The sequence below is a fragment of the Panicum virgatum genome, chromosome 8N, assembly GCF_016808335.1.
Source record: "Panicum virgatum strain AP13 chromosome 8N, P.virgatum_v5, whole genome shotgun sequence".
Lineage (NCBI taxonomy): Eukaryota > Viridiplantae > Streptophyta > Magnoliopsida > Poales > Poaceae > Panicum > Panicum virgatum.
The window spans coordinates 1,122,913-1,149,004 of NC_053152.1; the positions used below are offsets into that span (position 1 = coordinate 1,122,913).

Sequence of the window (26,092 nt, forward strand, 5' to 3'; positions counted from 1 at the left end):
AAAAAAACGTGCAAGAGCAAGCGAAGCGACGGATAGGATAGATGGGAGCAGACGAGCAGTACACGAGTCCTAATTAATAAGGCATGCGTGCTCCCGAATCCATGCCATGCATGCATGCGCACTACATTATTACATTCTTAGCTTGCATTGCTAGTTCATCATGTCGTGTCCACAATCCATATATGCCTACTCTACTTGCTGTCACGTGTCACCTAGCTAGTGTTTTCCTGCGACTGACGCGATTGATGTGTTTTAGTTTTTGGCTCCTTCAATAAAGAGAAGAAGATCAGATGACAACATGACATGCATCTTCCTCCTCCTGAGACTGACTAGTTGGCTGGTGTCTTTTCTTGCACCGGATACGACTGGATCCCAAGACGACAGAGCAAGACAATCATATCCTAGGGTCCTCACTGTTGAGTGCTTGCTTCGCCAAGTTAGTTAGATGACCTCACCACTGCAATTGATGCCGGGTGCTTCTCCTTCACTCTTCAACCATCTCCTTCCTGATCAGTGGCCAATGATTGAGCCTGATCCGCGTGCGGGTGCGGCTGATGGATGGGGGGACGACGATGTGGTCGCCGGCGGCGGCACTTCCCTTCAAAGCCACTGATTCATCCCAGTTCCTCTACTTAAGCGCACACCTCCAGGGCTTCCTTCCTGTCCTGCACTCGATCGCCTCTTCCGTCGGGAGGTCTTGGATGGTGCCCGCATGGTGAGCGTGCAGCTAGCTTAGCTCCCTATGTTTTGTTGATCCGACTTGTTCAGTTCTGGATATATGCTTAGTTTCAGCTTCTTCCATGTGTTCTAGTTTGGGTCTCTTCTCTTGCATTTATTGTGCACACAAGATGTTCGGCGGAATGAACAAGAGAGGAGGACAATTTGGTTAATCTTTGGTGCTCTTGTCGGATGATTAAATGATTATAGTATAACATTTTAAATTGACCCAACCGCTCTTCTTTTCCTATTGTATATAAGTGCCTGCACAGCTCGTGCCTGACGAAACAATGCTGACCATTTTAAATTGCAGCTAGCTGCACTGAATTGTACAAGGTGGATACGAATCATTTAGCTCAAGGATAATGTTTTGGACATCTATCTAGCTGTTACATGTGTAATATATGCCCGCCTTATGATACTTCTATTGCTCTGAATTTTTCTAATCTCAAGGTGTCAATTTTTGGTAGCTTGTGCCTATCAGTTTCCATCTACTCTACTGACCTCTGATAATATTGTCTTCTTCTCTTATTTGTTCAATAGACACATGGGTTCGATTAGAGATTACAAGTGGAAGCGTATGGGTACCAACGAAGCATCCCCTCCTACTGTTCTCTGCCTCTTCTTTCTGTTCTGCTTAGGCTGCAAATGCTTAGCGTCAGAATTCGAAGCCACCCAGACAGCAACCCTCAAGGTTGATGCCTCACCGCAGCTTGCTCGGAAGATTCCTGATACACTATTTGGGATCTTTTTTGAGGTGAGACAGTAATTTCTTGGCACACGCAAGTTTTATTGGTCTTCTCATGTTTTACCCCACATAATCAGAATAATCCAGATATACTTCATGTAGCATCATGTTCATGCAATAACCAGCTTAGTTGTACTGTAGGAGATCAACCATGCAGGAGCTGGTGGAATATGGGCTGAACTCGTTAGTAACAGAGGTACTCTAGTTATTCTTGACTTTTGCTGCGTATTTTTTTTAGGTGTGAACAGTCTGAGAAGCGGACTGAATGTGCTTATTTTGCACGTAAGCTTGAAAAGATTCTCAAAACAATAAACAAATATTCGAGCATAAGCTTCCTCTTCAGAAGCTTCTGCCAATGTATAAACATTTTCTGGATTTATGCTACAGGTTTTGAAGCTGGAGGCCCTCATACTCCATCAAACATCGACCCATGGTCCATCATTGGAGATGACTCTTCCATATTTGTGGCGACTGATCGTACATCATGTTTCAGTCGAAACATTGTTTCTCTAAGGATGGAGGTCCTCTGTGATGACTGTCCAGCTGGGGGTGTTGGCATTTACAACCCAGGATTCTGGGGCATGGTACGACTTTGTGTTGATTGCATGTTTTCTCACATATTTGCATGTGAAATAGATAATTTGTTATAACTACTTAGTTAATATCAGTAATTTGTATGATATGTTGTAGTCTAATGTACGAGGGTTTGGTGATTGTGTCATACATAATGACATCATTGAGTTCCATGCATTTCCTTCAGAACATCAAGGAGTGTTAATTTTTCGTGCCCTGATGTTATGCGAACTTTATATGTATTCTGTTTTACTACCTTGGTTTCCTTTTTTTGCTTTTCAATAATGCTACCTTTTTTTAACATCCAGAACATAGAAGATGGAAAGACATACAACCTAGTTATGTATGTTAAGTCACCAGAAACAACAGACTTGACTGTTTCATTAACGAGTGCCGATGGGTCGCAAAATCTGGCTTCAGCTACGGTCACGTTAGTACTTTTTCTCACATTTTTGAGACGAGAAAATATTTGTTTATTCATAATATCTGAAAGGATTGCACTGTCGTAGAGTTTCTGGCACGTCAAATTGGACAAAACTGGAGCAGAAGTTGGTTGCTAAAGGAACCAATAGAACCTCAAGGCTTCAAATAACGACGAACAAGAAAGGAGTTGTCTGGTTTGATCAAGTATCACTCATGCCTGAAGACACATACAAGGTATATCACATTTATTGTTCTCGATCTTGGTAGTGAAAGACACAAATAATGCCAAAAATACCTCTGTAAAATATTATTGAAAATATATAGAGGTTAGTAGAAAACCTTTGAGCATGAAGCACTGATCAATTAATTATGGCTGGCAACAAAATTATACCCCTTAAAAAATACTAGGTCAGTAGGTTGAGAATCCCCCTTTCCATAATCCAATAATTTTGTCCCATTGCCATTAAATCCTGGGCACCTGAACCATGTGCAGGTATGCTTTGTGCCACCCACTTGGCTGCTATATTTTTATTATGATCTGCATTCTGTTGTTTTACAAATCTTGCTACTGCCTAGTACTTTTAACCCTTTACCTCCAGAGGAATAGTGTAGCACCCAGTTCACCGCTTTGATTTGTTTGATGAATGTAATCATCAAATACCTACCCAGTTCACCGCTTGGATATCTGATGGATACCCTGTTTTTTTTTTAATTTATATCTTGGTTCATCTATTTAGTGTACTCAATACTTATCATGCACACACAGGGACATGGTTTTCGCACGGAACTTATATCCATGCTTTTGGATTTGAAGCCACGATTCTTGAGATTTCCTGGTATGCTCCCTTTCTTTTTTGAATTGAAAATCAAGTTCTTGATAGTAAGACATCTATGATATGTTCCTATATATTAAACATATTTTGGGACAATTGACTAGATTGCATGCAACAATTGTAGGAGGCTGCTTTGTGGAAGGTGATTGGTTAAGGAATGCCTTCAGGTGGAGAGAATCTATTGGTCCATGGGAAGAGAGACCTGGACACTTCGGGGATGTTTGGCATTACTGGACTGATGATGGCCTTGGATATTATGAATTTCTTCAGGTACCAGTTTTCATTGCTTCATATTAACCTTTCCTTTCCTATCGTTGCTCCCTAACAATTCAACATCAAAATCTATATCGAAGCTTGCGGAGGACCTGGGTGCTGCGCCAATCTGGGTGTTCAACAATGGTAATTGTTTTCAGGTCTGTTAGATCTTAGCTCGTTGTTGGCCTTCTTAACTGATGTAAAATTCCCTCTTATAACTCAGGAGTCAGCCACAATGATGAAGTTGATACTGTTGCTATTGCTCCTTTTGTAAAGGTTTGTTTTGAGCTCCATAAACATTTCTTGATCTAGCTATATAAGAGCCTTCCATTTTTGTTGCATTGTATTTTTTTCAGAAGTGGGATGAAAATTACTTTTATATATCAGAACATTGGATGTTATAATAATAGCATTTCAGTTTCGTGAGCAAAAGAAACATATCTCCAGATTAAAAGCTTTATTGCTCAGATGATAACGAGAACAATTGCAAATAATCAGTATGCTAAAGGTATTCTCTTCTTCATGAGTGCTGAAAAATGCATGATGGTTGGTTTGATCCTTTACATTTTATTCAGGTAGTTCACATGCACAGATGATGCTTGCCTTGAGTTGTACATTCACGTTTACCAAGAATTTCCATGAATAAACTTCTTCCCGTAAGATGAATAACAGAAAACTGTTATGTGTAGAAAGTACTGTTCACGCCGTGAACAGTAATAGGGTCCATTAGGAAAGGTTAGATTAGATTGGTTTGTTATTTCCATAAATTTAGAGATTGGTTTCTTAAGGGTCAAGTTAGAGTTTCTTAAGTGTCAAGTAATGAAGAAACAATGAAGAAAGAACAAACAATCCAAATCCCCCAAATACTCTAGTCTCCCTCCACGCCAACTTTGCCTGGCTATCTTCCTGGCACTGGTTATCCTCCCTATCCCCAAATGAACCAAGGTTCATAACATCAATAAGATACCTTATGTCTTCTATAGATTTAGTTATATATTCATAGTCGTAACTTCATTGTCATGGAAATCTTTGTCTTTCTACAGGATGTATTGGACAGTCTAGAGTTTGCAAGGGGGAGTGCAAATTCAACATGGGGCTCTGTTAGGGCTTCAATGGGTCACCCTGAACCCTTCCCAGTGAAATATGTTGCAATTGGAAATGAAGACTGTGGGAAAAAATTCTACCGTGGTAAATTTGTCAGCTACATTTTTATTGCATCCTTTTTTATAGTATATAGGTCAATGACTTGTGCATATGGGCAGTTTCTACCTGATGTGTGTTTACTAGGAAAGAAACTCAAGTAAATTGATTATAACTCCCAACAGTAGTCGACAAGGGAAATACCTCTGCTACAATTTGTTTGTATACAGATGAAAACCCAATTTTTGTCGCATGGCATAATATTCTCAATTTCTGTTGGACAGGTAACTACCTCAAGTTCTACAATGCTATAAGACAGGCCTATCCTGACATTCAAATGATCTCAAACTGTGATGGTTCATCTAAACCACTGGATCATCCTGCTGATCTATATGACTTCCATGTAAAGTTCTTGCTGCAAAGTCTAGTTGTCTCATGCTTCTGTCTTGATTTTGTGGTTCTGTTCAATTTTTCATGGTCAAGATCAACTTGCCTTCTCAATATTGCTTCTTCTTCTTCTAGGTCTACACTGACTCCAAGACTTTGTTTAACATGAGGAGCACATTTGACAGAACATCTCGTAGTGGACCCAAGGTAAATCTTAATTTCACAAGAAAGATTCACACGATACAGCCCTCTTTCATGACCAATCATTTACATTGATTCGGAATTTCCATAATGCTTATCTTGGGATATTCTTAGGGTAGTATAAAATAGGTCCTTTGTTGCTATGCAAAACCCTTGAGAGAGGGAGGAGGGTACAAATTTTCAAGGTGTTATGATTCTAAGAAAAGGAATATATATGTGGAGCTTGCATGATGAATCCTATGATGTATGATTTTATTTCCATGTTCTGGAGACTCTCAAGAACGTCATTGATGATTTAGATCACCATATCCTGCTTAGAGTTTAGACAGTAAAAATGTTTCTGAATATGATTCCAATGCAGGCTTTTGTGAGTGAGTACGCTGTTTGGAGAAGTGACGCAGGTAGAGGAAGTCTTCTTGCTTCGTTGTCAGAAGCTGCTTTCCTTACTGGGCTGGAGAAGAATAGGTGAGTTGTCCTTCATTTACTTTTTTTTTGTTTTGAATTTCTTGATGATCAGACCTGAGTTTTCATGGATAAATAATGGGAGTCGTCTTTGCTTATTGAGTAGACATGTCGGACTTCCGCCTGCTCTAGTTCCACTTCCACTTACACTACCAAGATAATATTTTACTGTTAGATGACCTTTTATGGTTCTTTGCAGTGACATTGTTCAGATGGCAAGTTACGCTCCATTGTTCGTGAACAACAATGATCAAACGTTAGTGTTCATGGTTATCTGTTACTTGTTTCTTGTGTCCATGTTGATATAATCATCTAACATTGCAATTATTCTGTTTGAATAAAACAATCAGGTGGAACCCAGATGCTATCGTCTTTAACTCGTGGCAACATTATGGAACTCCTAGTTACTGGATGCAAACCCTTTTCCGTGAGTCCAGTGGTGCTATGATTCATCCAATCAAAATCAGTTCCAGCTACTCTAGTTCGCTGGCAGCATCTGCAATTACTTGGCAAGATTCAGAGAATAGTTTCCTAAGAGTAAAGGTAGGAAAAATTTATCACAACCATCTTAGCCTGTACCTGACGGATTACAAACACAAACATGTGATGTCAAGCTCTTGTGCAGGTTGTCAACTTTGGATCTGATGCTGTTAGCCTTACAATCTCCATAACTGGACTTCAGGCCAGTGTTAATGCTCTGGGATCAACCACCACTGTTCTCACATCCGGGAATGTTATGGATGAAAATTCGTTCAGTAACCCAAACAAGGTAACTTTTGCCATTGCTTTCGCTTTCTTTAGTCTGAATGACCATATGTCTCGATGCATGTTTGCGCTCTGTTTTCGGCTGTCCTCGGGCCCATCTGAATCCAAAGCCTGATTGTAAACTATTGTGCAGGTTGTGCCGGTGAAGAGCGAGCTGAGCAATGCCACAGAGCAGATGCAGGTCCCGCTGGCTCCTCGCTCCTTCAGTGCATTCGATCTCGCGCTGGCTCAGTCCAAGCTTGTTGCGGAGATGTGAAGTGGTTGGTATCTCCCGTACTAGTCTGGTGACAGATACACGAGGAATACACAACAGGTGGTGTGATACGCAAATAGCAGCAACCAGGGAGTTGCTCCTGTTAGCATCTTGATGAAGCTCTGTATAGTGTAACACGATGCAGATATACAGTACTAAATAAAAAAAATCACATCAGGTTGGTTTGGTGTTGACTGATGACTGATTTGCTTTCTCCATGTTTTCTTCGCTTGCATGTCAGATCACGCCATACTTGCTTCATTTTACTCATCATTTTATCATTTATTTGAAAAGAGAAGCTCCAGAGTACCCGTGCCGCCACATTCTTCAGAAAAAGAGAAAATGAGTACTAGGGCATGTCTTTTAGGAAGATATGATCTTTGGGCATGTTTTTTTCCTTATAAAAATACGAGACATTTTTTGTATGTTTTTGAATTAAGATGATATTTTTTACCGAGATAATCTATTCTGGCTTATTCTTTTGCTTTGTATATACCTAGCAATGCTATAACTATAAGCAACAAGATATTGAAATCTCTATGCGAAAAAAATGTTAAATAAACATTTGATAATACCACGTGTGTTCTATAAATATAACAATGTGAATATTTCTTTTTAATACGTGCGTGCTGCATGTGCATCTTTACTGGTCAGTATAAATAACAGAATCTTAATGATTATGAAAAAATATATTTTTCTAGGGATGAAAATAGACTCGATGAAATCACAGATTGCTGGGATGGTTCTAGGTTTTGTAATCTTCAACATTGTTAGAGCAACTCCAACTCCAAAAGACTCTCTATATCCATCCTAATTTTTAGAAATAGAGATTTTGATAAAAAAATACTCTCAAGAGCTTCTCTAAGTAGTTATCTAAATATAGACATAATCTATTCCAGATTTCTCGCTAGCCAAAGATAGCGAAAATGACTCTCTAGAGTGTAAACAAGATATAGAAAAGCTGTTGGAGAGTGAAAATATATAGAAAACGATTTTTGTGTAAATGACTCTTCAAATGATGATTTAGAAAGTGAAATTTTAAAAAGCTTTTGGAGATGCTTTAGTGGCTGATTTTTTTTTACCGTCGGATGGAAAGTGTTGGTTGTCCAAAAAAAAGAAAAAAAAGGATCGATCGTCCACCGCCATGGGGTGCTGGGTCCGATCGATTCGAAATCCTACACTGCCGCCATAGACGAGTCAGCGACGAACGCCGCCGTGTGGACCCCACGTGTGAATCGATCGAGGAAAGAGGAGAAGAAGACGACCAAGTTCTTCCAAAAAAAAAAAAGAAGAAGAAGACCAATTCCTCCATCTATCCATCTATTCGATTCCCCTTCCCTTCGGATTGATTCATCTCCTCTAGGGTTGAAAACGGTCGGAAACGGTAATTATTCGGTAATCAGTTTTTTGGTCGTTTTTCTTTGATTGCGAATAAATAGGATATAGAATCTTGTATACAAATTTGTATTCTTGTTTTGAGCATTGAGCTTGTAAAGATTCATAAAAGGTAAACCTCAAATTCATCCTATATTTTCTCAAATGATAGATATAAAATTCGGTATGGATTCGGAAATAAATTCGATATTTTTTTCACTTTTTTTTGTTGTAGGGAGCAAATAATGCATAAAATAATTTATGCAAAATTTTATTCTTATTTGTAATAATGTGCTTGATAATATAAGAAATGATCACCATCCAATTTTATACATATCTATTTTAAAATATTAAATTTGTTCTCAGATTACCACTTTCATCCCTAATCTCCTCTCTCCTCTCCTTCTCGCAAGAAGCGAAGCGCAAGCAATCCCCTCCGATCCTCTACACGTCATCCACCATTGGCTTGGATTGGAGTTGAAATAATAGCAACCCTTAAGGCGGAGGTGCGGCGGCGGCGGCGGAGCCCGGAGGTGAGGTCAGGTCGCAAGCTCTTCCTCTCCCGTTTCTCCTACCCCCCGCCGCCCTCCATCCCCATCCCGGCCGCCGCCCCGCCTTTCCTGCCCATCCCCGGCCGACGCAGCGCAGGAGTCCGGCCGCCCCCTTGGCCGGTGGCGACCCGTCGCCGCCCCTGAAGAATCCGGCCAGCAGCTCCAGCCCGGGTGGGCGTCCCCGGCGACCCCCCGCCCTTCCGCGGGGCCCGCCGCCGGTGCCAAACGGGGCCTAAGACACAGTATCAGTTTAGTTTGTTCCCCTTGCGATTCATCATCTCTCTGCCGTTCCTGCCTGCCTGCTAATTCCATTCAACTTACTGCTGTATTCCTTCTCCGGGATTCGATCTGCCCTACGTCGTATTTACTATTTTGTAATGATAATAATAATAACAACATACAGTAATACTGTTCTAGAGGAAGGAGGGAAACCTAGCTACTAATCAATCGCAGGGTCAGCTCAAAAAAAGATGATGATGATGATGATGATGCTGCTATCTCGCAATTAATTTATCTGCAGACGAGAAAAAGAACAAGAGATTTGCTCGTTCGTTCACCAAGTGGAGATAGAGAGAGAGAGAGAGAGCCATCATCCATGGTCTTGTACGACCAAGACCCAGATATCATCCGATGGGGCCTTCATCTCCTCCTCCCAGGTGGAGTAGTTGGTGTTGGTGGAGGTGCTGCTACCGACAACTCTGCCCATCATCACACCCAGACCACCACATCTACACCTTATTCAGCATACGCTCTGCCCCTTCAGCATGCCAACGGGGATAGCTCCAATTCCACCGAGATCAATGTTGAGCATGTCGCCCGCGACGATGCCGTTACCACATCTACACCTTATTCAGCATATGCTCTGCCCCTTCAGCATGCCAACGGGGATAGCTCCAATTCCACCGAGATCAATGTTGAGCATGTCGCCCGCGACGATGCCGTTAACAATGACGAGATCATCGCGCAAGCCCTGCAGGAGGAACTGTCCCAAATCGCCCTTGCCGAAGCATCTGGAGCATCCTCCGCTGACGACAACCACTCTGCTGTTCTCACGCAACAGTGGTTTCGCCCACGCATCATCCATGTAGCATCAGGTATGCACCCCATTCTCAAAGTCAACGCAGCAAAATATAAATCCAAAGCACCAGGCGTTTTTCCATTCAAATCTTCGTGTTCATTATTTCTACTGCATCTTAAGGGACATCTCCAGCTTCTCGACAGGCAGAGAGCAGGGAGGAACCGTTTAGTTCATGCTCAAGCCCTGGAGATGACAATGCCCAACATGGTGACGCATGCTTGATCGACCTCATGGATGACTTCTCTGTCCTAGACGGCGAAGTTGGCAAAAGATTGAACGACATGGTTCCTGTTCCTGTAAGTACTAGTCTGTACGCAATGATACATCTACTAATATCTGCATTTTCATTGAGTTGTTCCTTTTGTTGTCACAGCATGTTCCTAAGACAAATGGAGAGATCCCTTCTGTTGATGAATCCATCTCAGATCATCAAAGACTCCTTGACAGGTAAACCACAGTTTTGTTCCATTTTCTTTTCCCTTTTTGCTAACCATGTATGTGGATTTAACTGTTTACCTCATAAATGACGTATCAGTTACAAATGACCTATTCTACATTACTACCTTGATAATTTGCCATTTGACTCAATTGTATTTTTTCCCCTTTTTTGTTACAGGTTGGTGCTGTACGGTTTGGTCGAGCTCAAGGTTAAAGGAGATGGGAATTGTCAGGTTCGTGTACAGAAGCCCTCCTTTTCCCCCCTTTTGTATGATTGGCATCTCACAGTATTGAACTATTGATTTATTTTGTATGGACTCTTAAACAGTTTCGAGCATTGTCAGATCAATTTTACCGCACTCCTGAACATCACAGATTTGTTCGGCAGCAAGTGGTGAAGCAGGTTAGTATTGTGGAAGGGTCTAGTTGCATTTCAGCCACACCTGAACTTCAGTATGCACATGGATTTCATGGGCAAATCTCTTCACAGTCACTTGTTAACTGTCGTTCTTCATTATGTATAACCTCTGAGGCTCTTCAACTTGCTTGGCAGCTTGAATCACATCCTGAGTTTTATGCTGGATATGTCCCTATGGATTACAGGGAATATCTCAAAAAGATGTCAAAGTGAGTATTTGCTCTGCTCTTTGTTTATAAGCAAATGTTTAGTTTGTATTGTAAATACACATCCTCATTTTTGTTATATTCGAACAATCCAACCAGGAGTGGAGAGTGGGGTGACCACGTTACGCTGCAGGCTGCTGCAGACTCGGTAATCTTTATGTATCTTGAACCATTGTTATTGTATTAGTGAATGTCTGACCCTGTATATATGCTGTAAAAACACCAAGTAGCTCCTATGATTTTAGCAATGGGATGCGTGGCTAATGGATGTAGCTGCAGCAGAAGCACATCTGAAAAACTTATATTTTTGATGCATGCACAATTGGCAATATGGTAAAACTAACTATGATCTCACAGTTGCTGCTTCTGTACTTGGTGGAGCTTTATGACCAACATTCCAGTCTTGCATGCAATCTCTAGTATTCTGTACAATTTGGCTTCTTCTGCTAGCATGTTGTTTCTGCTCTGGTCTTCAAGCTGATTGGTTAGACACTGTCAGAAATTGCATTGCATGGCTATGGTTGAAGCGTCGTTTTTCTTTTTCGTTTTCTTTTCAATTCGATAGGACAAGATATCTATTTTTTGGATGAGCTCCCAGGTGCCTTATGTGTGTGCGTTGCCTCTTGTAGTATGGTGTGAAGGTCTTCATCCTGACATCATTCAAAGATACATGCTACATTGAAATTCTTCCTGTTGCTGAGAAATCAAGAAGAGGTAGCTAGCTTTTCCTTGGTAATTGAAAGATACATGCTTCGCAATTAAGACTCTTAATAAAATAGCCTGCTGTATTTACGAATTGTGCAGTTATATGCTTGAGCTTTTGGGCAGAGGTGCACTACAATTCGATATATCCGGAAGGAGGTATACTCCAAGTATTTATTTTTTGGTTACAGTAATTTATTCGGTGTGGTCTTGATTTCGTTATCACCGCTGTTGGTGCAGAGTTACCTGTGTTGGAGAACAAAAAGAAGAGTTGGTGGCCCTTGTAGCGGTAGCCGGTAGCAGTTCCAGGTCAGGAAGAAGATTAGAGCAGCTAACGTAACCTCCGCTGAATGATTTCATCCGTTGTTTTTCCGGTGGCATCTACGTATCTCGGATTTTGTCTGGCCATGTGACCTGACTGACAGCGATGTAGATAAGATACTAGTATCTGTACAGACAGAGAGGTGATTACTGATTAGACATATTCATTCATTTTCTGATTTGTGGCTGGGCCTTTAGGATCATTCTTTTGTTCTTTGGACAGATCAGACTGTAATTTTACTACGTACTACTTGTGTGATGATAACTTGAGAGGGAGCAAGGAGATTGCCTTGGACCAGGGCTCCAGAGCCTCCCTCCAGGCCGGCGTCGAGAAGCTCGCCAGTCGGCGTCACCCTCGCCCCCCGAGGTCTCTCCTGCTCTGCGACGCTCTTTCTGATATATATTCCACGATTGGGGATGGATGATTGCGTGGCAGCCGGTGGCCCCCACCTGGTACCAAATTCACTCCTCGCGCGCCTTATCCTCCCTCACTCGACCGCCTGACCTGCACACATCTTCTTCTCAATCGCAAGCTGCCATGCCACCAGGGCCATCTAGAAGAAGAGTTCTCGGAGGGTGAAACTGAAAGCGGTCATATCTGATATCGCCTCTGAGAAAGCACCAGGGCCCGATGGCTTTATAGGGCTATTCTATAAGAGAAGTTGGGACGTAATCAAGAATGACTTAATGGAGGCTGTGAATTTCTTCTACACGCAGCATGATCAGCACTTCACATTGTTAAATAATGCACACATCATCCTGCTGTTGAAGCGTGCTGATGCGAACTCAGTAACTGATTATAGGCCGATCAGTCTCTCCCACAGCACGGGCAAGGTTATCTCCAAATTGTTGGCAACAAGGCTGGCCGGGGAATTGAATGTGTTAGTGTCAAGGTCACAAAGTGCGTTCATTAAAAGGAGAAGCATACATGATAACTTCCTATACACTCAGAACATCATCAAGGAGCTACACAGATCAGGGTTACCAGCACTTTTCCTAAAGCTTGACATTGCAAAAGCTTTCGATTCGGTCAGATGGGACTTTCTTCTGAAAGTGCTGGATAGAATGGGTTTTGGAACACTTTGGAGATCTTGGGTCTCCATACTACTGGCTTCAGCTTCGTCTTCTGTTCTGTTAAATGGTGCAAGAGGCCGGTGGTTCAGACATAAAAATGGTTTGAGACAAGGAGACCCCCCTATCACCGATGCTGTTCATACTTGCAATGGAGCCTCTACACTTAATGCTGGACAGAGCCACTAATGATGGTTTGCTCACGCCAATAAATAATAGAAGGGCTACTTTGAGGACTAGTTTATATGCCGATGATGCTGCAATCTTGCTCAACCCTGTCAGCAAGGAAGTCCATGCAGTGAAGGACATTCTATCAAGCTTTGGGGCAGCATCAGGTCTGCTTGTCAATATTCAGAAGAGTGCAGTCTACCCCATCCGATGTGAAGGATTGTCACTTGATCATATCATGGAAGCCTTTCAATGCCCAATCAAAACTTTTCCTTGCAAGTATTTGGGACTTCCACTTCACACTCGACAACTCAGGCGCGTGGACATCCAGCCGCTCATTGACAAAGTGGGGGCGAGATTGTCGTCATGGAAAGGGAAGCTACTCAACAGGGCAGGGCGTCTCCGACTCATAAACACAGTACTCACCTCCTTGCCAACCTACCATCTAACAGTTTTCAGCCTCCAAAAGTGGGCAATCAAGAAGATTGATAAGTTGCGACGAGGTTTTTTATGGAAAGGTGAAGAATCAGTGAATGGTGGGCACTGTTTGGTCCAATGGACGAGATGCCAAAGACCCAAGAAATTTGGTGGCTTGGGAATTCTGGATTTAGATCTTTTCAGCCGGGCACTGCGTTTGCGCTGGCTGTGGTTCCAATGGACGGAGCCGGAGCGGCCATGGGTTGGGACAGATCCTCCGGTAAATGCAGTCGATCGCCAATTGTTTCGAGCGAGCACGGTGGTCACTTTAGGGGACGGTGCAACGGCTTCCTTCTGGCAGTCCGCCTGGCTTGATGGTTTGGCCCCCATGGACATCTACCCAAACTTGTTCAAGCTGGCTTGGAGGAAGAACCGTACAGTCAAGGAGGAGCTGGTGAATCAGAATTGGACGCGGGGCCTTTGGCGGATGCAAAGTGTGCAGGAGATGGCTTGTTTTGTAAACCTTTGGGACGCAGTGCAGGCGATTCAGTTGACTGATCAGCCTGACTCCATCCGTTGGAAATGGACAGCCCATGGCGACTACTTGGCCAAATCAGCTTACAATATTCAGTTTGCGGGGTTCTCATGGACAGTTCATCAGCTCTCACATCTGGCAAGCGGAATCGGAAGGGAAACACAAGTTCTTCACTTGGCTGCTCGTGCAATCCAAGCTTTTAACTGCGGACAACCTACTCAAACGTCAATGGCCTTGCGAACCGGTGTGTCAGCTTTGCAGTCAGGAGCCTGAAACGGCTGATATATAAAAAAAAACCCATATCAATCACGCTGCGGATCGATGATCTCCTCTCCTCTCTTTCCCTCCGCGCCGTCCCCGCGTCAAACCAAGGACGCCCTTGAAAGCGGATAGGAGGCAAAGGGCACCGAACCAAACAACCTCCTCTCTGTGTTGCTGTCCTGCCAAGGCGGCGCGACGGTGAGGTCCTTCTTGTTACTCTCCCCCTCCAACCTTCTTCGCTCCCCCATGAATTCCAGCCGGAGCCTCCTCTCGTCGCCCCTCTTTGCTAGCTCATCTCCAAACTTCAGGTCTGTACTCGGTGTTCTTAGCCTTATTTTCTTTTATACTGCTTTCTGATAATGTCATCAATGGAAATCCTCGGCCTGGGTTGATCCGATTTGGTTTGGCAGTTCCCATGGTACATGACAACACCGGCAGAGCATCCGTCGATTGTAGCAGAAGAGCAGCTTCATGGTTCCAAGGATGCATCAGCCTTGAAGGGTGAAAAGGCTTTGCTTGAGCTGCTGCTCGACATGGTGTGTCACGCAAACTTGCTTGATTACTACTTCATATCGTCGCCGCTTCATGATAGCTAATAAAACCGAATTGTCTTCGCCAATTCGGATCTATATCTTAGTGCTCACTGCTGATTTTAAATTTCTGATGTGTTCTCCCAGGCTCTGGACCAGCATGTCAACGGAAAGAAGCTCATTAGTCAAGAGACAAAAGATAGTGATTTTGAGAGCTATTTAAGAGATGCAACAAGCCGAGTGCTTTACCAGCCAGCATTTACGTACGGTGGTTTCTATTTATCCTTCAACATTTTTTGAAGCGAATATTTTTTTAAGCAGTTATTTCTTCTTCAAACTTATCTTGTACTTATCACCCTTCCTCCCTTTTTTTTTTTATGACCAATGTCATGTGAATCGCTTTTATGGCTGTCTGACCTAAACCTATTGGCAGCGAAGAGGGTGATTCTCAGGGGCGTAGCTAGGGAGGGGGGGGCAGGGGCCTGGCCCCCCTATAGCTCCCAAATTTACATTGCAAATTTGAAATTTGATTAAATTTTTATATAAATTAGCATGGTTGGCCCCCTCTAATAATGAAAAAAATAAATTTCTGGCTCCGCCCCTGGTGATTCTACTACACCGAGATCTTCAGCGTCAGCCGCGGAACCCATTGGGAGTTTGGATCTTGGCGCACCTTCAATGACACTGACAGAGGAGGTGATGTCGCCAGAAGAAAAATCGGGCACTTCACCCACCCAGTTGGATGTACCACAGCTTCACCAGTTTGTTTCTTTGTGCTTGGTTTAATGTGGTAGGATCAGCGTAGGAATGCAACAAGCATGGCATGCTCTTCATTCTAACACTTAACCATTGTGCTCACAACTAGTGTGGACCCAGGCCACTCATATGAGGAACTGCTGGGCAATGGTCAGGTGTTCGTTAGATCCAAAAGGTTACTTGAGAGGAGATCAAAGAAACGTAAGGTTCCCAGAGCATCAAGTAATGACGCTCTGTGCAGTGTTGTCAACTCAAAGAAAAAAGAGAAGCCAAAGAAATTTGGCAGAGTTCTCGACCCAGATGAGCCTTTTAAGTTGTTTCTACGGGATCGCGAGACGACAGAATTCTTGACAGCAAAAGAGGAGAAGCAAATGTTCAGTCAAATACAGGCATGTCTTAATTTTCTGTCTTTTCTGCCCGGCACATATATTAATAGATGATTAATGCTCAGTTGCACTTTGAAGTTACTAATTCAAAACTAGGATAACTTGAAAGAATCTTATGAAACTAGAGGAGGCTCAGCGCAAATTAGAAGTTCAATGCGGCCGAGAGCCGACAGTAGGAGAGTGGGCTGAAGCTGTAGGAATGAGCTGCAGGGAGTTGCAGTCCTCTATTCGTATTGTAGAAGATGCCGAGAGAAGATGGCTCGCTCCAACTTCCGTCTTGTGATACATGTTGCTAGGAAATACGAGGGATATGGGCTTGACATTCAGGACCTAGTTCAGGTCTGGCTCTTTTACATTAGAAAGAACTCCTCTGACTGGAGGCTGTGGCATCATGCATGTTTCTTGTTGTAAAACTGTTTGTCGCCTCGCCTGTAATGCACCAGGACGGATGCTGTGGGTTGATGAAGACCTTTGAGAAATTCAATCCAAGCAAGGGGTGTAGATTCCCGACCTGCGCATATTGGTGGATACGCCAATCAATTAAAAAGTCCATTTTCAAGAATTCAAGGCTAATCCGATTGCCGGTATGAGCAGATTTCTGACGGTGCATTTTTTGTTTACTGTTTGTTTCTCAAGGCTGTATGTCTGCTCCTTGCAGGAGAGTGTGTTTGCGCTTTCGAGGAAAGTCGGGAAAGCAAGGTTGGAGTGCATAATGGAAGTGGAGCAGCCCACAAATGAAAACGTGGCAAGGCGTGCTGGCATCACAATTGAGAAGCTGGCAAGACTGAGAGCAAAGACCAGAATACCACGGTCGATGCAAGACCGGGTTTGGTCAGATGACGGTGTCACATACCATGTACTGTAGCATTCATTCTTTCACCTGATCGAGAATGTTAAGTATTTGTGGAGTTTGGGAAAACAACTCAGGAGATTTTTTTCTCCTGGTGTCTTTTCTTTATTCTTAACCATTTTACACTTTAGCCCTGCATATATACATATATTATATACACACAACAACACTCCCCTTCAAGATGGGTCATATACATCTATCATGCCCATCTTGTCACATGAAGACTCACACCCTCTAACACTCAACTCTTTTGTTAGACAATCAGCAATTTGTTCCTCAAAAGTCACAAACCCTAGACACAAAGTCCCATCATCAATCCTTTCTCTAATAAAGAAGCGATCGATCCACATGTTTGGTTCGATCATATTGAATTGGGTTGTTGGCAATATTAATAGCCGATTTGTTATCACACCAAAACTTCATAGAACTGGCCTCCTAGAGTTTCAACTCGGATAGAAGATTTTTAATCCATAATAGTTCACTTAGACTCTATGACATAGCCCTGTACTCAGCCTCTGCAGTAGAGCGTGATACTATAGACTGTTTCTTACTTCTCCAAATCACCAAGTTGCCACCAACAAATACACAATAGCCTGAAGTTGATCTTCTGTCATCAGGACAACTCGCCCAGTCTGCATCACAATAACCCTCCACATTCAAATGCCCATTTTTCTTAAACAGCAAACCTTTGCCTGGATTCCTCTTTAAGTATCTCAAGATTCTATAGACTGCATCCATGTGACCACACCTTGGGTCATGCATGTATCTGCTTAATACACTCACATCATATGTTATATTTGGTCTTGTATGGCATAGGTAGATGAGACGTCCCACTAGTCTTTGATATCTTTCCTTATCTACAGGATGTCCAGATTCAGGACCCAATTTGTGGTTTTGCTCTATTGGTGTAGAGGTTGCACGACACCTAAGCATACCTGTCTCATCCAGTAGATCCAGGGCATACTTCCGCTGTGAGAGCATTATCCCTCTAGGGTATCTCACTACTTCAATCCCCAGAAAAATATCGAAGTTGTCCCAGATCTTTAATTTCAAATTCCCTTCTCAAATTCTCCTTCAATCGTACCACTTCCGAAGTATCATCTCCAGTGATAATAATATCATCAACATAGACGGTTAGGATAGTTATATGATTTTTGGAGCATAGATAGAACAGAGTACGATCTCCATTACACTGCTTATATCCCATAGCAAGCATAGCACGTTTAAACCTATCAAACCATGCTCTTGGCGATTGTTTTAGTCTATATAAAGATTTTTTCAATCTTAGCACCTTACCTTTTGTTTCAGCAGTAGTGAATCCAGGTGGAACCTCCATATAAACCTCCTCTTTAAGATCACCATGAAGGAATGCATTTTTAACATCTAATTGATATAATGGCCAATCAAAGTTAGCAGCACAGAAAATCAAGGTCCTCACGGTACTCATCTTTGCAACTGGTGCAAACGTTTCATCATAGTCAATCCCATATGTCTGGTTGTATCCTTTTGCTACCAGCCTTGCCTTATCTCTCCACTTTTCCTTCAGGGTTTTGTTTCACAGTATATACCCATTTACAATCGACCACCTTCTTCCCAGGAGGAGAAGGTACAAGCTCCCATGTGTCATTCTTCTCAAGTGCCGCCAACTTTTCAAGCATTGCCTCTTTCCATCTTGAATCTTGCTTCGCTTCTTTCCAGTTTTTTGAAATTTGTACGGATTGCAGGGTTGTCACAAATGCCCGGTACTCAGATGGTAATGACTCATATGACACATAATTACTTTCCTCACTACTATGTTCATCTTCATAATTATCTTCAAAGCCATATCTCACTGGAGGTTTACCTGCAGTGCTCCTTGCTTCTCTTCTTAGAGCAATAGGTAAGTCATTCAAGTGATCCATTATCTCTCCCCCTGACTCAGATAACTTATCATTCTCAATTTCACCCAAACGAGCTTGATCACTTTCAACTTCTTCAACAACAGTGATAGGCTGTATGAGATTTTCTCTCCTTCTTCTCGTATATACTCGTAGATTCCTCTCTGTCGGAGGCTGTTGTACTCTCCCTTCCTGTATAGTGTCGTTCACTTTAACTGAATCAGGCATTAAACCAACCATAACACTCTTCTCATTTGTTTTAGTCTCAACTTTAGGCTCAATTTGCTCACTATCTTCTGATTCATTTGGAGGGTCTAAATCAATGAACAGAGAACTTAAATCAGTCTTCTCACCATAGAAAGGAACTAATTCCCTGAAGGTTACATCCATACTTACAAACATACGGCGCTCAGATGGGCTCCAACACTTATACCCTTTTTGTCCAGATGAATACCCCACAAAAATACACTTGATAGCCTGAGAATCCAGCTTTCCAACCCCTGGTCTATGATCTCTAACAAAGCATATGCATCCAAAGATTTTAGGTGGAACCAAGAACTCATTTTTCCCAAATAACATCTCACAAGGAGATTTCATACCAAGTACTCTTGATGGCATACGATTTATCAAGTGAATAGCAGTCAAGACTGCGTCACTCCAAAGAAATTTAGGTACATTCATTGTATGCATAAGTGAACGAGTTACCTCCAGAAGATGCATATTTTTCCTTTCAGCCACTCTATTTTGTGGTGGGGTATCGGGGCACGGAGTCTGATGTAGAATTCCTTCTCTCAAAAGGAAACTCTGAAATTCCTTATTCACATATTCAGTTCCATTATCACTTCGGATAATTTGAATAGAAATGCCAAACTGATTTTTCACATAAGCATAGAAACCCTTAAAACATTCAAGTACCTCACTTTTATGCTTCATTAAATACACCAATGTCATACGAGAATAACAATCAATAAATGTAACAAAATATTTTGCCCCACTTATAGCAGTGACTGGGGAAGTCCACACATCTGAATGGATTAATATAAAAGGTGATAAACTTCTCAAACCCCTGCTCACATATGAGCTTCTAGTGTGCTTCCCGTATTCACATGCATCACACAATAAATTACTCTTATTCACCTTAGACATTTCACGAGGAAACATTTTGCTCATGATATCAAAAGATATATGTCCCAGACGACAATGCAACAACATCACCTTAGCTTCATCCTCACTAGCTGATAGAGCAAAATAGACTTCTCTTGTCTTGCTTCTATCAAGATATCAGAGCCCATCATGCCAAGTTCCAACTCCAAGATTTCTTCCCGTCCTCCTTTCCTGAATTAAACAATTTTCACGATCAAGAAGCACCCGACAGTCCATTTGATCAATCAATGAACTTATTGAAATATAAGATTCACGGGAAAAGATGGAACATGTAATACTGATGATAAGGTAATAGATGGTGTGCATTGAACTGTTCCAATGCCTCTAATATAACGAGGGGTTCCATCTGCAGTTTTAATTGTCCCCTTATAAGAATGTGAGTACGGTGTATAAAATGTAAATTCATTTAATTTACCCGTGACATGCCTTGATGCACCCGAATCTAATATCCAATCAGATGTGCGGTTTTGGTTGAATGTACCTGAGTCTGAGTGAACCGCATCAGCAACAGAGTTACTCGAGGATGTTGTTTCTTGATTGTTCAATTGAGAATCCTTTCTGATTTCCTTGCACCTTCTGAACTCATCTAGCTCATTTGGCGAAATTGTAACTGATTCTGCATCATACCCATCTGACATTGCATGATTAGCTCTAAAGTTTACCCTTCCACCACGACTAGCACATCCTCGGCTAGTACCACCTCTCTGCATACCTCTACCTCGACCCCTACCACGATTTGGTTTGAGTGGCTGACTGCAATCACGAATCAAATGCCCCTTTTCACCACAGTTATAACAAATTCTGGTCTCTTGGGTAAATTTAAGGTGTTACCCTTTATCACCTTGAGTCTTGTCTCCTCCTGTGCCATAGCAGCAATAGCTTCTTCAAGACTAGGGAGATTAGTTTGATGGAATAATGCAGCACGTCTTCCTTCAAATTCTGGATTTAGGCCCCTCAAAAATTGAAGGACCCTTTTTTTTCTCTACCCACTTCTTCACCCAAGCCACACATTCTGGGTGAGGTAATTCAATAGGATCATAATGATCTAAATCAGCCCATAGTCGCTTCAGTTCTGCAACATAATCCATCAAAGTCTGCTCCCCCTGTTTCAGATAATGTATCTTATCATCTGTATCTGCTAACAACATCACATTCCCAACACCTGAATACATGCTTGCAAGAGCCTTCCATATTTCCGAGGCAGAAGTAATAGTATCAACAGAACCAGCAATTATTGGGGTCATAGAATTGAATAACCAAGTAACCACTAAGGCATTAGTGGCATTCCAATTCTTCCACTCATTGCTCAAATTATCTTTGGATTCAGTTATTTCTCCATTGATGAAGCCCTCAAGCTTCTTTGATTGCAACTGTAATAATGCCCTCCTAGACTAAGCCAAATAATTTTTCATGCCCTCTATCTTGATATCAACAGGCATCAACTCCAATTTTTGAACCATATCAATCTCTTTACTTGAGGACAGGATATCATCCTTCTTTGCAGTGAGTAGTTCTACCAATTTACACAGAATCTGTTCAATTCTTTGATTCTCTGTCATAATTGACTTTGCAACCCCTTCTCCCTTTTCCACAAGCCTTCTTTGCACAACTGCAGCACCTCCTTTTTCTCCTTTCTCTCCTGCCGAAGACCACAACTGCAGCACCTCATTTTTCTCCTCTCTCCTGCCGAAGACCAACAGCAGCAGCGAGCCACCAGCACCTCCTTTTTCTCACTCGAGCTCACCCACGCAGCACCTGCTGCTCCTTCGATGCTGCCCCGCAGCCACTGGCCAGCCCGAGCTAAGCCTTCCAGACCACGCAACGCCGCCGCCGGACCCGCACACCACGCCTGGCCGCAAGCCTCCCGTGCACGAGCCTCTGCAGCCCGCTGTTGGCCTGCTCTGCTTGGATCTTGAGGTCGCCCCTGCCTGTGCTCCTCAGCGCGCCGCCGCTCGCTGCTTCCGCTGCAGCTTGCCGCTGGCTGCTCCCGCACGCTCCCTACGCGCCGCCGGGAAAGGCCTGCTCTCCTCCTGTAGATCCGCCGCGCCGCTCGTGCACAAGATGCGCGCCCTCTGGCCCGCCTGCACATTGCTGCTCCAGGCCGCCGAGCCACACCACCGCTGCTGCTCCGGTTCCTGCTCGCCGGCCGATGTCACGCCGACGAAGCCACCACCATCGCCACCATCGCCATCGAACTCAGCCCTGATACCATGTGGAGTTTGGGAAAACAACTCAGGAGATTTTTTCCTTTGGAGCCTTTTCTTTATTCTTAACCCTTTTACACTTTAGCCCTGCATATATACATATATTACATACACACACCAACAGTATTAATGTTACTGAAAAAGAAAATTGAACGACACTGCTACAGGAGATCACAGAGGACCCCAACGTTGAGCCCCCGGAGCTGAGCGTGGACAGGCTGCTGATGAGGCAGCAGGTCCGCTACTTCCTGGGGATCCTGAACCCAGGGAGAAGGAGATCATGGAGCACCGCTTCGGAATCCACGACGGGGAGCCCAAGACACTTCATGTGATCGGCGACATGTACGGGCTGTCAAAGGAGCGGATCCGGCAGGTGCAGAACAAAGCACTGGACAAGCTGAAAAAGAGCGTATCGGCACAGGGTTTTGACGTTTACTTTGATTTGCTAAGGTGAAGGAAGAGGCCAATAAAACTTGGTTTCGATTCCATTGCTCATGTTGATACCCCCCCAAAAAAAAATACAAAGGGATTTTAGCAGCTAGACAGACTTGTATACGTCCCCAAATTAAAGCCAGTGAATGACCATGTAAAGGAAGCAAAAACAATGCAGTATCTCTTGTGCTGCCTGTACTCATGTCAAGTGTCCGATGGATGCAATGCAAGAACCGGCACCAAGTGTATTGTATTATTGGAATCTGGTGGACTGGAAGTGGGGCATGCAAATGCTGGGCTTGTTAGTCCATGATAGCTCCAACTCATCCCCTGATCAGACATCATTACAGAGTAGGATTCCTATTACTTGTTTGACTGACACTTGCTTGTTTTTCTGATGACATGGGGTCTCTTAGGATTCCTTTTCCCTGTTGGCTGTTGCTGGCGGTGGCTAATGGAATGGATTGCATTTGCACACATGTGGATGCGGCTTTGCTGGCTGGCATGGAGATCTGGGACATGTACAAAGTATAGCCATGTAGGATTTTTTTTTTTTGAAGGATGAACTTGAGCATTGTCTGGACGTTGCTGGCAAGTCAAATAAGATGCACGACAGTGTGTGTGCTCGTCTCATGCAGCGAAGACAGTGTGTGGTCTGCGGGCCACCGTCCGTGCGAGGGTGGCGGGGTGAGGCGAGGGCCATTCCAGCTGCGTCTCCTGTACGAACCGTCCGCACAGAGTAGCAACATCGTCCTCACCCGCGCCGCGCTCCAATGGCCGGAGAACGGCGGCGGGGTCGGCGGTGACCGCGACGAGTGGCGCGGACGGTGGCTCGGGGGCTCCTAACATCTTGTGGAAGATAGTTAAGCAAATCATCTATAAAGCCCATTAAGATCCAGTTGATGTTGAATTAGCATTTTGAAAATGTTGAACTAGTATTTTGAAAAAATATTGAACGAGTATTTTAAAAATATTGAATCAGTGTTTAGAAAATGTTGAACTCAAAATTTTCCCACCTTCTCCGGCGCCGGCAACGAGCGGCGTGCGGCGGCGCCGGAGCTCCAGCGGGCCAGCACAGGAGCACATCGGCCGGCGCGTGGCGCAGCTCCAGCGTCCAGCCGGCGGCGGTGCTCCCGCAGCAGGCACAGTGAGGACGCGCGCGGGGAGGCCGCGGCGCAGCGCGCGCAGCTGCGGTCGCGGCGCGCTAGAGGCAGGCGCAGCGGCGGCGGGTGCGGGGCACGCGGAAGCAGCAGGCAAAGAGCGGCGCGCGTGCAATGGTGGGTGATGGTCGGTGCGCAGGCGGCGACGGGCATGAGCAGCGGCGCGGGATAGAGAGAGAGGGAGGTTGGGGTTTGAGGAAGATAGGGTTTGGGATGTGGGGATCCAACGAGTGTTATTTGTTTGCACGAATCTGAAACGCTGGAAGATGGAGAAGAAAAATTCTTCCGGAAAATATATAGGTTTGGCGGTGGCTCGGCCTCGACTATTGAGCGTCCATCCCTGGGTTACGGGAGCCGTCGGACCCAACAAGCAGCCCAGTGATCAGCATGGGCCGTAACTCGTGATGCACTGGGCTGAAGCTGCACGCATGGGCCACCGGGGCGGCACACCCCGTTGACGAGGACAAGGGCCAGGGCCCAGGTGATCGCCGCCGCCGGCGGCTTCCTCACTGTCGGCAGCCGCGGCTGCGCACGATCGAATTGAAACTGCTTCGACAGGTTCCTCTCCCCTGCCTTTGTTCACTTTCAAAATTTCTCTCTCCAAACTTCATTATTCATCTATCACATCAAATCTTTTATCTCATACATAGAGTATTAAATATAGATAAATAAAAAAAAACTAATTGCATAGTTTTGATGTACACGACGAGACGAATCTTTTGAGCCTAGTTAGGTCATGATAGGACAACAATTACTCTAAATAAATAAAAAGTGCTACAGTGTATCACAGTGTCCGATATGACTATTTTTACTACTATTTTACGCATCTAAACACATCCCCTGTCTAAATTCTGAAACTCCCGCGGGCCCCTTTCAAGGACACTTCTTCCCCGTCGCCGGCTGCCTAGCTTGGACATCCTGTGATCCTGGTCAATGTAAGCTGCCGCACGACTTATGGGGTGCTTCATGCTCCAAAGATGCACAATTGTTCTCCGTCAGCCTACATGGCAACCCAGCCGCCGCGTGATCTCCGTCGTTCTCCGGGACAAACTGAAGCTCGCTCTCAGACTCTGACATTGGCTTCTGCTGGTTCGCGTCCTGTGCATGCATCGATCGCCGCCGGCCGCCTGACGAACTCATCAGCTCTGATCCGTCTGTCTCACCAGGAATTATGTACCGAGCTGCAATCATGCACCGTACGTTCTCCTCTAGATTAGCAAGCTAAATGATGCCTGTGCCAAAATCAGCGTCTGATAAATCAATCAGATTATTTGTGTGGAATCTTCTCTTTATTGGCATTGTTTCCGTAGGCATAGCTCAGATTTTCTTTACAACAAGCAAATTTCTCGGTGATGCACCATCATGGCATCATCCCAAATCCATGCAAGTTGTTTGTGTGTGCTCCACTCTCACTGCAAGGTGCAAGCTGTTGCGTCGCGCATGCAACCGTTTCTGTTCTGTACAGCTGCAAGTGGAGCTACAATCTCGTTCCGTGGAAGATGGTAAGGTGCCTCTGCAGTTTGATCTAGATGCCGGGGAACGGCATTGATGCCCGACGATCTCGGTGAGGACGGTGGGCACCTGCTCGAGCTCGCTTTGGGGTAAGCTGCCTCTGCGTGCAGCGATTCAGCACGCGTCAGATTCGGCCGCCACGGCTGGACCCCACCCCGGCGGAGCTTGAGACGCGTCCGAGGAATGAGAGGCTCCTGCTTCGGAGTTGGGAGCGCGTTCCACTCCACCGCCGTGCCGCAGGCCGCCGCCCGGTCCATAGGTCTATGGGGCCGCCATGGCGCGCGCCATCCGTTTGAGAGTGGCGGGCGAGGCAAGGCCGTTCCAGGCTTCCAGTGGCCGGTGAACGGCGGCGGGAGCGGCGCTGACCGCCGTCCACCCCTTGGGTTGTAGGAGCTGGAGGAGAAGGGCTAGCTAGAGGCTCGCCTCGACGACGTCGGCCACGGCCTCGCGCCCTCTCCACGATCCGCTGCTCTCTAGATTTCTCGAACCCGGTTGCCACCGGGTCGAGACTCGAGAGGAACAATCCCGAAATTATTGCTTCGACGACGGGTATCTCTATCTCTCTGCGCTGAAAATGCTAGTTCGTTGCTGCTGTTTCCATGGCAGCCTGCAAGGTTGAAGAAAGCATCGGCACGTACCTGAGGCGAGCCAGGCAACCGGAGATTTTTTGCTTGCACGGCGTTCCTCTCCCTGATCTCCTCTCTGAATTGAGAAACTCCGTCCGTGGAGCAGCTCGGCTGGCCTCGGCGTCCTGGTTTGGTCAGCCGCACCATGGCACTTCTTCCTAGACGGCCGGATCAAATGTTGAAGACGACTAGTCGTCATCAAACGCCACTTCTTCGTTCGACTTTGTTTCTTCAACTCACAGGAAATTGTAATGGAGAAAAATTAAGCACAGCCCATAATAATGCCTTTTTTTAAGGA

At 44.4% G+C, this 26,092-nt stretch overlaps 2 protein-coding genes and 1 pseudogene across 5 annotated transcripts; all 3 read left to right on the top strand.

The window, feature by feature from the left end:
* Positions 1-373: 373 nt before the first annotated feature.
* Positions 374-6,971, top strand: LOC120685901 (alpha-L-arabinofuranosidase 1-like). Its single transcript, XM_039968023.1, has 18 exons — positions 374-715; positions 1,261-1,474; positions 1,607-1,661; positions 1,853-2,049; positions 2,347-2,468; positions 2,548-2,695; positions 3,228-3,297; positions 3,419-3,564; positions 3,648-3,693; positions 3,773-3,825; positions 4,593-4,737; positions 4,974-5,092; positions 5,212-5,283; positions 5,639-5,742; positions 5,939-5,995; positions 6,090-6,282; positions 6,365-6,508; positions 6,638-6,971. The coding sequence occupies exons 2-18, from the start codon at positions 1,265-1,267 to the stop codon at positions 6,758-6,760; spliced, it is 2,004 nt and encodes a 667-aa protein (XP_039823957.1). The 5' UTR covers positions 374-715; positions 1,261-1,264; the 3' UTR covers positions 6,761-6,971.
* Positions 6,972-8,021: 1,050 nt separating this feature from the next.
* On the top strand, positions 8,022-12,110 carry LOC120685403 (OVARIAN TUMOR DOMAIN-containing deubiquitinating enzyme 9-like). Of its 4 annotated transcripts, XM_039967307.1 has the most exons (12): positions 8,022-8,109; positions 8,517-8,664; positions 9,203-9,776; positions 9,881-10,056; positions 10,134-10,207; positions 10,377-10,431; positions 10,527-10,601; positions 10,752-10,825; positions 10,922-10,970; positions 11,452-11,536; positions 11,627-11,683; positions 11,765-12,110. In XM_039967307.1, the coding sequence occupies exons 3-12, from the start codon at positions 9,278-9,280 to the stop codon at positions 11,809-11,811; spliced, it is 1,191 nt and encodes a 396-aa protein (XP_039823241.1). In that variant the 5' UTR covers positions 8,022-8,109; positions 8,517-8,664; positions 9,203-9,277; the 3' UTR covers positions 11,812-12,110. The 4 variants fall into 4 exon arrangements, with proteins under 4 accessions (XP_039823241.1, XP_039823238.1, XP_039823239.1 ...); XM_039967304.1 differs by lacking the exon at positions 8,022-8,109 and having other exon boundaries at positions 8,523-8,930; XM_039967305.1 differs by lacking the exon at positions 8,022-8,109 and having other exon boundaries at positions 8,523-9,776; positions 9,893-10,056.
* Positions 12,111-14,406: 2,296 nt separating this feature from the next.
* LOC120685402 lies at positions 14,407-22,973 on the top strand (annotated as a pseudogene).
* Positions 22,974-26,092: the final 3,119 nt, after the last annotated feature.

What these genes read in the sequence shown, in the direction of transcription:
- LOC120685901 (XM_039968023.1), top strand. Translation starts at nt 1,265, where the DNA reads ATGGGTTCGATTAGAGATTACAAGTGGAAGCGTATGGGTACCAACGAA. An exon ending in ACGATTCTTGAGATTTCCTG is followed by an intron (nt 3,298 to 3,418) that starts GTATGCTCCCTT and finishes CAACAATTGTAG; the next exon opens with GAGGCTGCTTTGTGGAAGGT. An exon ending in CATCTCGTAGTGGACCCAAG is followed by an intron (nt 5,284 to 5,638) that starts GTAAATCTTAAT and finishes ATTCCAATGCAG; the next exon opens with GCTTTTGTGAGTGAGTACGC.
- LOC120685403 (XM_039967307.1), top strand. Translation starts at nt 9,278, where the DNA reads ATGGTCTTGTACGACCAAGACCCAGATATCATCCGATGGGGCCTTCAT. An exon ending in CATCATCCATGTAGCATCAG is followed by an intron (nt 9,777 to 9,880) that starts GTATGCACCCCA and finishes CTGCATCTTAAG; the next exon opens with GGACATCTCCAGCTTCTCGA. An exon ending in ACGACATGGTTCCTGTTCCT is followed by an intron (nt 10,057 to 10,133) that starts GTAAGTACTAGT and finishes TTGTTGTCACAG; the next exon opens with CATGTTCCTAAGACAAATGG.